General features: G+C 40.9%; 1 protein-coding gene across 1 annotated transcript; it reads left to right on the top strand.

Annotated features, from left to right (window-relative positions):
- The first annotated feature begins 2908 nt into the window (after nucleotides 1–2908).
- UQCRB (ubiquinol-cytochrome c reductase binding protein) lies at nucleotides 2909–9174 on the top strand. The gene is made up of 4 exons (XM_074145471.1): nucleotides 2909–2960; nucleotides 4217–4288; nucleotides 5962–6128; nucleotides 7646–9174. Exons 1-4 carry the CDS (start codon nucleotides 2942–2944, stop codon nucleotides 7721–7723), a joined length of 336 nt encoding a protein of 111 aa, XP_074001572.1. The 5' UTR covers nucleotides 2909–2941; the 3' UTR covers nucleotides 7724–9174.
- The last annotated feature ends 2843 nt before the right edge of the window (nucleotides 9175–12017 follow it).

Raw genomic sequence — 12017 nt, 5'->3', positions numbered from 1 at the left:
CCCTCCCCAAAAGTTAGAATAACAACTACTGCAGTAGCAAAGAAGTGACACGTTTACCTGCTTTTATCTTAAGAGCTAATAATGTTATTCTTTTCCTTATACGGTAGAAAGAAGCACACTGTTACACGTGTGAAGCCCCTCATGCAAAAAGGCATTTTCTAACAGATTACAAATGTGTTTCTTTGTGAAGCTGGCTGCTTAAGTTGATATCCTAAAAATTGTGCAGTGAAACTTGTTTTGAAATATCAAAGAAAAATCGTCAAACTGAATCTAGGCACATTACAAAAAGAAAATAAAACTGCACATGCCTCTGGCATCTAGAAGGAACTTATTTTAAGTCACTTTTCTCCTCAGCTTGTTGAGGGGAAAAAAATTCTTCCCTACCCTGATGAGATTGGTATGGCTTTACTATACAAGTAACCATACAAAAAGAGGGTGTAGTATATAATTAGTTGACAGAGTTACCTTGCTCTTGCTCAGTTATAACAACTAAAGTAAATGCCAACATTAGGAATTGTGGGAGTATTAAAAATACTTAATCTTACCAGCAGATAAATCCTGTTAATACACTGTGAAGCATTTGATAATTCTGTATTTGAGCAAAGTGAAGAAACTGACTAAACCCAAATGCTAACTGCCTGATAGTTCATTGTTTAGTGGAATTCCTTCAGTTAAAACAGTTTAGGAAACTGAAATCCAGATGTTTTCATTTGGATTTAAGCTTATTTAATGAAAAAGCCTCAATGTTTTAAAAGCTCGGTGTTGGAGCTTAAAATACCAATTTGTATGCAGATAGCAGACTAAAATTCAAAAGGTTAAATTCCCCTAATAGGTGGGAAACAAAGTAAGGTTAAAGAGACATTTAAAGAATGAGAATAGTAGTGATCTCTGGATTGGGACTTGGGTGTTTTATCCAAAATAAAAATCTGGAATTTGAGTTACAACACCCAAGAAAAGGAGTGTTGTCAGAACAAGCAGGGTGCAAAATGATTTACATCTTCACTTGAAGGGGCATCTTCACTTGAAGCACAGTAAAAAGCCACATTCATTGTCTGCATTATATATCTGAGATGCTTTCTTTTGTTTTTTGGTCTCTTGTTTCCCACTCCACTGGCATGGGAGGATCACTTGAAATCCTCTATTAAGTAGACAGCTCTTGGTGGAGATGCATAACAAATTTCATCTCAAATGCTGGCTGAAAAGTGATGGCTAAACACTTTCCCCCACTCCCTCCTTTTAAATAAAAATATATAAGTCCAATTTTCTTACTTAGATTTTGACTGTATTAAATGCTAATAACGAATTATAATCTTCAAAGCATCTAGAAAAAAATAATATTTATAGTAAAAATTAATGTTAATATAAAGTATGTGGGTTCATAATGCCAAAGGAGAGTTTGCTTTCACAGAATCACAGAATGATATGGGGTTGGAGGGGACCTCTGGAGATCATCTAGTCCAACCCCCCTACCTTTTGCAGCTTTGCTCTGCTGTCCTTATCACAAACTATATTATCATGTGACAAACCATTATAAAATAAATTATAGTATAAAATGTGTATATTTTTAATGTCTCGAAATTTGAGCTTTTAATTCCTTTAATATTTTTAAATGTAGAAATGATTGCTGCCAGTTAAACCAGTTTCTTTGAAATGTTAAATGCATGAGCTTATGCCAAAATAGCTTCCCAGAAATACAACGAGGAAAGGAAGCAAAAGATTTTATGGGAGTGCTAAAAGGAAAGGGGAGAGAGGATAGAAGAACTTTTTGAGTATCGTGCCAAATACTTTTTGGCTTTAAGATGAAAAAAAAAAACCTTTAGAAGAAATGTCTGGCCCAGAATTACCGAACTTATTGTAGTCTGCTGTTCCTGATAAGGGCGAGCAGCCTTTGATTGAGCACGTTGATTAATTGAGGTTTGCTGGGTACAATATGGCGAAGACCCTTTGTGGTCTGCTGACACGCACTCTCAGCCCTGCTGTTTGCCTGCTTACCACAGTCAGCCACGTGCTTTTCTGACTGAAACTGCCTACTGTAGCAGTATTTCTAGAATAATTTGACGTATTTACTTCTTTAAAAACGCAGTGGTCTTTGTCTGAAGGAATTGCTGGGAGAGGCAGCGTTCTGGGCCTCAGAAAACAGAGCCGCTCACCTGGCAGCTGCCATACCTGTGCAGAGAGAGGTCTCTGCTCCTCTCTTTGATGGACTTGGTGCTTTGCCTGCTGTGCTTTACAAACATCAACTTATTTTTTGCTAACGTTCACCTTTACCCCTCAGTTCACAGTTGTTGGTCTAAAGAATGTCCACAGCGCCCAGTTACACCAGTTCAGCTGCCTCGATGGACAGCAGGATGACCCCACAGGGAAGCCAGTGCTTGTCCACATCAGTTCTCCAGTCTCTGAGCTACAGCCGTGGCCGTGCAGGAGAAAACGCGGGCACCGGGAGCAAAGGCCCGGGCTACTGTGGCAAAACACCGTCATTTCTGAGTCACTGCCCGTTTGCAGAGACGCTGCAAGGAGGCCGTTCCTCGCTCTGAGCAACCGCTGATTAATCTTGGCTTAACTACCGATTCTCCAACGCCGTTACTTAAGACCATGGTGAGAGTCATGGCCTTAACGCCTTGGCCTCCTGTCGCTCGTTCCGCCCCTCAGCGCGGCCCGGCGCCCCGCGGCGGTTACGAAGCGGCTCCCGCGCCTGAAGGCGGCGTAGCGGGAGGCCGAAGCAGGGACGGCCTGCCGCGGCGCAGGGCGACGGGCAGTGTCCGTCCCCCGGGGTGTTCGGTAGCAAGCGGGGCCGGTAGGGGTAGTTGCACCAGCGCCGGTACCGGGCCCCCGCCGCGGCGGGGCGCATGCGCCAGCGCTGAGGCGGCATTGGCGGGCCCGCCCCCGCCCCCCGGGGACGCTGCGGGTTACCCAGAAGGCAGCGCGGCGCGCTGAGGTCAAGATGGCGGCGAGGGCATCAGGTGAGACGGTGGCTCTGGGTGGTCAGGGGTAGTGGTGTGGGGCCGCTCCATCGTCTGTTGCCGTGCTGGGCTCGCTCCGTGCCGCCCCGGGAGGCGAGGCGGGCAGTGAAGGGGGGAGATGGGGAGCCCGAGGGCGGTGTGCGCCCTGTGCCCTTGACGGGGGCAGCGCCCGCAGCGGGTGTAGCGCTGGCGCGGCCCTGGCGGGTGGGTTTCCTCGCCGTCCCTTTGGTGTGGGCCACGGCCGGGGGAGCCTGGCTCTGATACCGGGATCTTCCAGGAGCGGTGGGGCAGAGGGCCCTCGGGCTGCTCCGGAGGGGCCCCGGGGATCACTGTCCTGCCCGGATACTGACTCCAGGCTTAGTTGGTCTGATGTTATTACTTCTTAAGGCCTAAAGTACAAAAGAATAAGGCCTGATTAGGCCTTGTTACGTTCTGGTATCGCATGTAGGACTGGTTTTATGGGGTGACTTAGTGAGACAGCTGACCTAAAGTCATGGAAGATAGACTGCCCTGGCAGCATTACCCATATTGTCCTGTTCCTGGGTTTCTAGACCCCTTGCTGAGTGACTTTAATGGTATCTGGTACTGTACTGTACTCTTGATTACACGTAAAACCACCTTTGCTATACAGAATCACACTTAAGGAAAGATGAACATTTTATATGTGGTGTGTTTTATTCTTTTTAAAGCAAATGATCTTTTCGGGGTTGATCTTTGTCACTGTTGGCTTTCCAGTTGACTTTGGCAGCTCTTTGAAAATGGAGGCTCTGGAATAGTATTTAAGGAATGAGAGGAGAGTGAAAGGTTAACAACATAATAGTATGCTGTCCTTGAAAGTGAATTAACCCATAGTGAGAGCTGTGAAACTTAGCAAAACCATCATGTGTTTCAAATTGTTTATCTTTATGTAGAGCATTATGGTTTTAGCTCAAGTAAGAGTTATGGAGCCTAAAAATATTGGTGATGTCTTTGATAATGAACTGCTAAGCATTGTTCCAGATCTTAAAGCAGTTTAATACTCAAATTCAGTGAAACAGAGCTCAAGTTATTGTACACAAGCACTCATTCTGCCTATTCAGTGTCAGTTAAGGGATACTGAAAAGCAGAGAGGCCAGGTCACATATGTTCATGTTCAAACTTGGTGTAGTGTTGCATTACTGCATGTGAAGGAGGCCAGCAAATATTTGTGTACTGTCATAGTAGTGTGTAAATGTTGAATTTTATCTTGCTGTGCAACTGATGATGGTCACATTCAGTTGCAGGAGGTGGCCGCCTGATAGACAGGCTTCGCAAGTGGTATTATAATGCAGCTGGATTCAACAAACTTGGTAAGTGTTTCATTGAGTTTTAAAAACTCCGCAAATGTAACAGTCCTCAAACTAGATGATGTATGTACATACAGTTTGGCATAAGGCTTTTTGATCAAAATTATCTACTATTTTTGTGGGGAAAAGGCTAACAATATCTTCAGTTATCATGATTGTTACCTAGTAATGAATCAGTGACTGCTCTGTTATTGCTGTGTTGGCTCTTGTTTTCAGGAATTAACTTACAACGGCTAAGGTTAAGCAGGAACAGTTGAAAAAACTTTCACAAAGCAGTCCTGAAAGCTTGATTATTTACGGTTTCCCACCAGGTCACTTTCACTGGCCGGTATCTTCTAAGCCAAAGGCCGCCCTTGAAGCTGGAGAGGTTCCCACTGATAGCAGTCAGTCTGTCTGTGATACTTACGTGAAGTATCCAAACTGCAAAAAGCGATTTAGTTAGTTCTGCCCTTTGTATCACCATAACTTCACTTGGTGTCTGTCTGACCCGTACAATGGTAAAGGAGTAAAAATAGTGTTGCCTTCATGGTATTGTCATCAATTTGTTCAGAGTTGTTAAGAAGTTTGTTTCGACTATGCAGGTGGCAGAACTGTTCTTGAATGACAAAAGAATCGAATATTCAGAGACTGTAATTTACTGCTGACCACAAGAGCAAATAATTTAAAGGAAGTTAACATACCTGCCCTGGGGAAGTTAGAACAACATTGCAGGACAACTGTGTTGGAATAAGCTTACATCTTTGCTCCAGAGATGCAGTGCTTAGCCCCTCTTTTTATATGTCTGCTGAAATTCTTAAAGGTATTAATGCTTTTTGCCACTTTTCTGGGAATACGAATAAAAACTGAGGAGAAACACCAAATTTAATCTAGTGATTAAACCAGCAGCCATGCTCCCCGTGCCTTTGAAATAAATTACCAAACTGAATTGAAGCTTATGTAGTTCAAAAGAAATTTCTGTTTTATCAGGAGTCGCCTAAGATCAAATCCTTTAACCACAAGTCAGTAGGTATACCCTTGTGGTCTGCATCAATCTTGGAATGTTACATTTTGTCTTATGTTGTTAATGCTGAAATTTAAAGCAAGGTTGGTCGAATTTCAGGAATCCTTTGTTCCTCAAACAGTGTGGGAGTGTTCTTCTCCCTGATGTACTTCTCATTCGGGGTGGGAAACCTACTCGGGCACAAACATAGCTTAGGATGGAGATCTAGCCACTATGGACAGTGGAGTTTAGAGAATAATTCTTTGGTACTGAAGTAGTCGTGTCTGTGGTTGACTGACTCTAATGGGTTCAGAGGTCTGAAACCCTTTACCTGGACAGTCATCTTAAATACAGACAGAAAATTAGGTGAGCATAAGTCCGCCACTCAGATCCAGAATAGTTATTCTTCTGTATATATATATACTCTTATGAAACACATTGAATCAAATACCCATTTTCCCAATTCCTCCTTAAGAAAAGGACTATAATAATGTAAATAGAGTATGTGTAAGCCAGTGTTTAGAGTTTGTTCGCTGTGAGCAATTAGTGGTTATCTTCTCCTGGACTGGTTTCTTTGTTCTTAATAATTTTTGTGTTGGAAATGTGTTGTCCATGTTATGTAGAAACACCTTTGTCAGTCCTAAATCTTACTTAAGAACACTTTTTTAGTGATATTGTAAAATCTTTTTTGGTACAGGATTAATGCGAGATGATACATTGTATGAAGATGATGATGTAAAAGAAGCACTGAAGAGACTTCCAGAACATCTTTACAATGAAAGAATATTTCGCATAAAGCGAGCACTTGACTTAAGTCTGAAACATCAGATCCTTCCAAAAGACCAGTGGGTGAAGTATGAAGAGGTATGTGCATGGAGTGTTTCCACGGTGGAGATCTTAAATGGCACTGCTATGATTGGTCTTTGGGATTTTCAGTCTCTGAAGAGAGACACACTTACATGTTCAGCTTTTGATCGCTGTTTAAAGATCTCTATTTTTCAGTGGAAATTATGGGTTTTTTTTTTTCCTCAAGATGACAAAAACTTAAACTACAGCTCGGAGGCATAGCACAGTGTTTGTATTTAGTCAAAATATTTCTTCTAAGCTATCAGATAAAGAAGTACACTGTAACTAGTTTGACATTCTTATAAAAGGTCTCTTGCTTTTCTGATGAATTTCTTAATTTTATAGAAAATCTCAAGCCAAAACTTTTATTCATGAAGATGCCAAGGAAGGATAATTTCATAGAATCATGGAATCGTTTAGGTTGGAAGAGATCTTTAACGTCATTGAGTCCAACTGTTAGCCTAGCACTGCCAAATCCACCACTAAGTCGTCTCTCGGCACCACATCTACAAGTCTCTTAAATGCTTTCAGGGATGGTGACTCAACCGTTTCCCTGGGCAGCCTGTTCCAATGCTTGATAAGTCTTTTGGTGAAGAAATTTTTCCTAATATCCAATCTGAACCTTCCCTGGTACAACTTGAGGATGTTTCCTCTTGTCTTGTCTCCTGTTACTTAGGAGAAGAGACCAATCCCCACCTCATTACAACCTCCTTTCAGGTAGTTGTAGGGAGCAATAAGGTCTCCTCTGAGCCTGCTTTTCTCCAGGCTACACAACCCCAGTTTAAAAGGAAATCTTGCATTAAATAAGTGTTGTCTTGTAATTTGAAAAACAAACTACACTCTCCTTTTCAGATGTAATTGATTTTTTTATTTTTGTAGTGGATTGATTCACAGATTTTGCATTACTGTCCATGTCTGCTTTCTCCAAGTTATCAGGCAGAGAGGAACCTTATCACTAAATTTTTGACCATAGGATGGTACAAGGTTTTATGTTTCTCTGTTATAAGCAGAGGCTGTTTCTTGTGGTCCTATTGTTCATATTTAGGTAACTGTTGCATTGAATAACTGGTTGCATAGTTCCTTAAGCAGCAGTTTGGTTTGTAAGCATTAAACGTGGTCAAGGTGTTTCACAGAATCCAAGTTATCATGCTATCTAGAGGTTAAGTTCAAAATAAGTTTCTCCAGAGTATTATACTTGGACTTTGAACTAACTGAAATGGATCTTGTACATTTGGGTATCTGCCAAAAGAACATTGTTTCTAAAGGTATAGCTGGAAGCGTGACTTTGCTTGTTAATGTTGGCAAGGCATTAGGAATTAGTGGTTGCTGCAGTAAAGAAATTGTCATTGCAGACTTGGCAGATACAGTTTACTTTTTCAGAGTAAGTAATGTTTGACTTCTTTTTTTGTTGTTGTTGTTGTTGCATTAGGTTTTAGTCAAATTTGAGGAGGAATGAGAGTCAAGTAATCTGTAGGAATGGCTTGAGGTGTTTCTGGACCTGCCTATAAGTTTAAATATATTCTCTTCTTTTTCAGGATAAGCACTATCTTGAACCATACCTAAAAGAAGTAATCCGTGAAAGACTTGAAAGAGAAGCATGGAACAAGAAATAACTATTGAACTACTTCATGCAAATATCCACATATTTCTGATATTTTTAAACATTTGGTTATAGAAGCCTACAGGGAGGCAAATGTGAGGCTGAGGAATACGGTTTCAGCTTGTTCATTGAATCTGTTCGTCCAACTAAAATAAACATGTCAAAGTATAAAATCTACTTGGAAGAGTTCTTTGTAAATGTTAACAAGCTAACATTCAGATCTTTCCTATGAGTATATACATTACATATTAGCTTAGTGGTATGCAGTCTTCATTCCAGCTTTTTGTTTCTTACCTTTTTTGTAGTACAGCTGTTTTCTGCAGTTGTAGGGTTAAGTAAGAAACGTGCATGGTTGTTGGTGCTAATTGCTGTATTAAATTAAAAAAGCGCTGCTTGTTTCTTTCATCACTTGTCCCTGGAGAAAACAATACTGGACAGTGCTTAATGTTACAATGGCATCATGAGATAGCAGAATGTAATATCCTGTGCATCTAAGCACATACGTATTACAATAATGGAAAATACATATGATTCCTTTATCATAAAATCAGGAAATGTTTCACTAGCTTTTTATACCGTATACATTGTTAATCCTTAAAAGACTATTTTCATTTAAACCATGATTGTCTCGCTTCAGCTTCTTGAGACTTTTATCCTTTTAAAAGGTAAAAGTGGTATACTGATGTGCTTTCAACAGCATAACTAACTTCCCATGTGTTTTGGTGTTTTTTTTTTTTTCATGGCCTAAAGCATGCTGTTGTTACAGTGATTGGTATCAAGTAGTTTAAACTGTCAGACTTAATGACATTAGACATACACATGCAATTCAGGATCTGCTTAAAAACAGAAGGAATTCAGTTGTATCCAGAAAATACCAGGCCTTGCTGGCTGAAGACTTTGAATTTAGTCTTCCGTAGTTTAATGGTAGTGTTAATTTAAGACAGATTTTGGTATTACATGCAAAATTCAAAGCCTATCATATAGCCCTCTCTGTGAAGTACGAAATCTCTTGTGATAGTCCCAAGTTTTGGGGTGTTTTCTTTTTGTTATGTATGCTTGTCTACCAAATGCAAAATCCATTGACCAAAAGCTAGAGCACTTTGGGGAAAAAAAAAACCCACAAAATTACATAAATATGGAACAAAACGTATCAGTAGTTTTGAAGTGGTGTGACCGGATAAATACATTATGGGATTAGAAGTTGGAGATAAAACTGTCTTTTAGCTTTGCTCATCCCTCTGTTGTTAACCTTTATCAGCTTGCTTCAGTTGCTTACATCTGTAGGATGGATACAGTGATCCCTGGGTGAAATATTTATGTCAAAAATTCACAGCCTGATGCTGTAAACCAAAATGCTGCAAAAATATACGCATCACTGATATTCCTTAAAAGTCTTTACGGAGATGATATTAAGAATGTGAGGCTTCTTTTATCACCTATACTAAAATCTTATGATTGAAGCATACGTAATTTGATGTATTTTTGAGAACTTTCTAATTTTCTTCCAAGAGACAAATAGGGCCTCAAGTTTCACACTTCTGTTTATTGTATTATTAGAGTACTGATTTTTTTTTTTTTTCTAATGGAATTAGAACTATTTCATTATCTGTTAGAATAACATTACAAGATTTAATTATGTAATGGAAGTAGCACTTGAAAGGCACAGCTGGTCCAACTTCTACAAAAGCTAGGATTTTGTAGAACGGCAGTGTCTGCTGCAGGTTTAGATTATGATTAATGTGGTTTAAAAGTCTTTCAAAAATCACTTGGTTTAGAGAAAAGGGTTTTGTTGGCATCAGGCACTTAAAAATAGGCTGACCTTTGAGTGGAGCGCAAAGCAGCCATGCTCCAATTGGCCTAACATGTCTGAAATCACTGACCTCTTCACACTCAAGTCAGAGGCAAGTAGTAGAAGTTAATAAAAGAGGCTTTCCAAGTGATCTCTGTAGCAGTTCAAGGAGAGGAGAAAAAAGGAAGCGCTGGTAAGAGCTTGCCAGTTCCCTGAGCCTGAGGTGGTTTGAGAGCTTTCATTTAGACATGGTTTCAGATGCTTCCGACTTGGATTGGTCATTTTTAACTTTAAGTTCCCGTCATGTGCAGGGATCTGTTTAGTTGTATCTTAGAATGATGTTTGTAAGGAAAATGTATTTGTTGGGGTTTTTTGGCAGAGATGAGTGTGTATTCTTTGATATGGTCCAGAGATTTTAAAAATAGTGAGAAACAGGGAGGAAGGAGGTGGGTGTAAGAGAGGGGTATCTGTTGCCTGGGAACCAGGAGCTGTATCAGATTTATGGGAGAGACTGTAAACTCTTACCTAGAATGTGTGATGTGGGATTTGGGTGCTTGTGCTACTGGCTATTCGATGAGTAACTGGGAAGACATCTTGCATTTCGCCCTCTCGTGTTCCTCTCTGTGCACACTGAGCTATTAGCATTGATCTGTAGCTAGAGGAAACGAGGGGTTTTTTGTATGAAAGATCTGAATCCTGCTTGTGACAAGTTGGAGGGTCGGTGTGATTTCCACTTTTGAATCCGTACATTTATCCTTAAAAATATCTGGGATGGGAAGGAATGGACTTGCAAAAAATAGGGATTTTCAGATCTGTATCTTCCTTGTAATGCTTCCGTCCTGCCTGTGCAGCTCTCTGTGGGGTCCTGCCCTATTCCTTGTGCAGGCTGTGTGCTCCTCTGAGTGATCCAGAACTGTGCAGCCACGAGCTTGCTGTCTGCAAAATTGCTTCATTTTAAGGAAAAGCTTGGTAACGGTAGAGGGGATCAAATTGCCAGAGGTAGAGTCTGATGATGAAGGAAGGAGCATTCTGGTTTGGAGAACTGGGTTTTCTTTCTGCTGCTGTCAGGAGGTTCTTCTGCGACACTGAGCAAGACACCTGGTTCACAGAAAACTCACTAAGTGTTTTGCTAAATGCTTAATACATGGTGCTTGGGGCTACCCCTGCAGAAGTGCAGAGTAATTGCATCTATGTCTAGGTTCAGTAGATCTGGTCTGAAAATACAAGGTGAAAGTGTCGGAATTCATCCATACACAGGGTGGATACCACGGGTGGTGGTACCAGGAGCAAATCTCACAGGGATTCTCACAGACTTGAGAAAGACCTCACCATCCTTATTCCTCTGATGGGAAGTGCAGAAATGCTTACAAAGAAGTTGATGCATTTGTGGCCTGTAGAAAGCACTGAAGAAAACTGCAAAGCATTCCAGAATGAGAGAGGGGTTCCTGATGGGAAAAATGTGAACCTGTAATTTAAGGTCATGTCATAATGCACAAGGCAACAGGGCATCTTGCATTTCTGAACTTGACTTTGATACTTTCGTCTTCATTAATGTAGGTTTTTTTGATGTAAATTCTATACAGATTCTATAAATTACTGAGGTCTTTACGTAGTTTGAGTTCCCAACATCTTTAGCACATAAAAATTATGCGTGTCAAATTAAGAGAGAGTCTGAGTTGATATTGCTAATCCTGCAGTTTGACAGTTTTAGTTTTAATTAATTTTCACCACTTTTAAGCAAACGTGCTTCACTTAAAGTTCTTTTATTAAATACATAGTGAAATATAAGAATACGTTTTGATTGCTGAAGATCATGTTTGTTATGGCAGACTGATTTCTTTACATTTTGAGTCGGTCAACCCAGAAACAATGGATTTTTTGCGGCACTGTAACAAGAAACATATGTTTGTTTTACATCCAACTTCCATCCGAAGGAGAGCTACAGCAGACATAAATCTCCTAAGAATTTTGATGAAACATCAAGCTTGTCATTATAATGAAACTGTTTTAGCATTAATATGGTAAACACATTCCCACTTGAAGCGTTTTCTCTCTAGATAGCAAAGGTCAAAGATTATCTTCAGGATTTCCCCACAGCGCTCCTGCGCCCTTGCTGTCAGTTTTCATGGGCTGAGACTTCGGCTGGGCTAAGGGCTGCCCTCGCAGTGTGGAGCAGGCAGAGGAACCCGAGCCACCGCTGCTCTGGGGTGACGCCGGGGCTGGAACTCGGTGTCCCACCTGGTATGCGGCTGACTTGAATGCCTTGAGTGACTTCACTTCTCTTAGCCTCTTTCTGCTGGTCCAAGGGGCTAAGATCTTGAAAAAATCTGTTGGCAGTTGTCTCCATTGTAAACAATTTGGGTTAGCATCTAAGTACCCTTGAAGAACTGGGCCTGATCCCAAAACAGTTTCCTCAAACTCCTGCGCAAGCCATGCAGAGCTGCAAGCTACCTCCTCTGCAGTTCTCTAAATGCTTCAGTGTCAAATAGTTCCTGGCTCACCCAGGACCTCAGTGCTG

This window comes from Numenius arquata, chromosome 3 (assembly GCF_964106895.1).
Source record: "Numenius arquata chromosome 3, bNumArq3.hap1.1, whole genome shotgun sequence".
NCBI lineage: Eukaryota > Metazoa > Chordata > Aves > Charadriiformes > Scolopacidae > Numenius > Numenius arquata.
Note: the sequence above shows the minus strand (reverse complement) of the source record. Positions and strands in the feature narration are given on the sequence as shown.

Excerpts from the sequence above, each read along its gene's own strand:
- UQCRB (XM_074145471.1), top strand. Across the intron at positions 4,289-5,961 it reads AGCTGGATTCAACAAACTTG|GATTAATGCGAGATGATACA; the intron begins GTAAGTGTTTCA and ends TTTTTGGTACAG. Across the intron at positions 6,129-7,645 it reads AGTGGGTGAAGTATGAAGAG|GATAAGCACTATCTTGAACC; the intron begins GTATGTGCATGG and ends CTTCTTTTTCAG.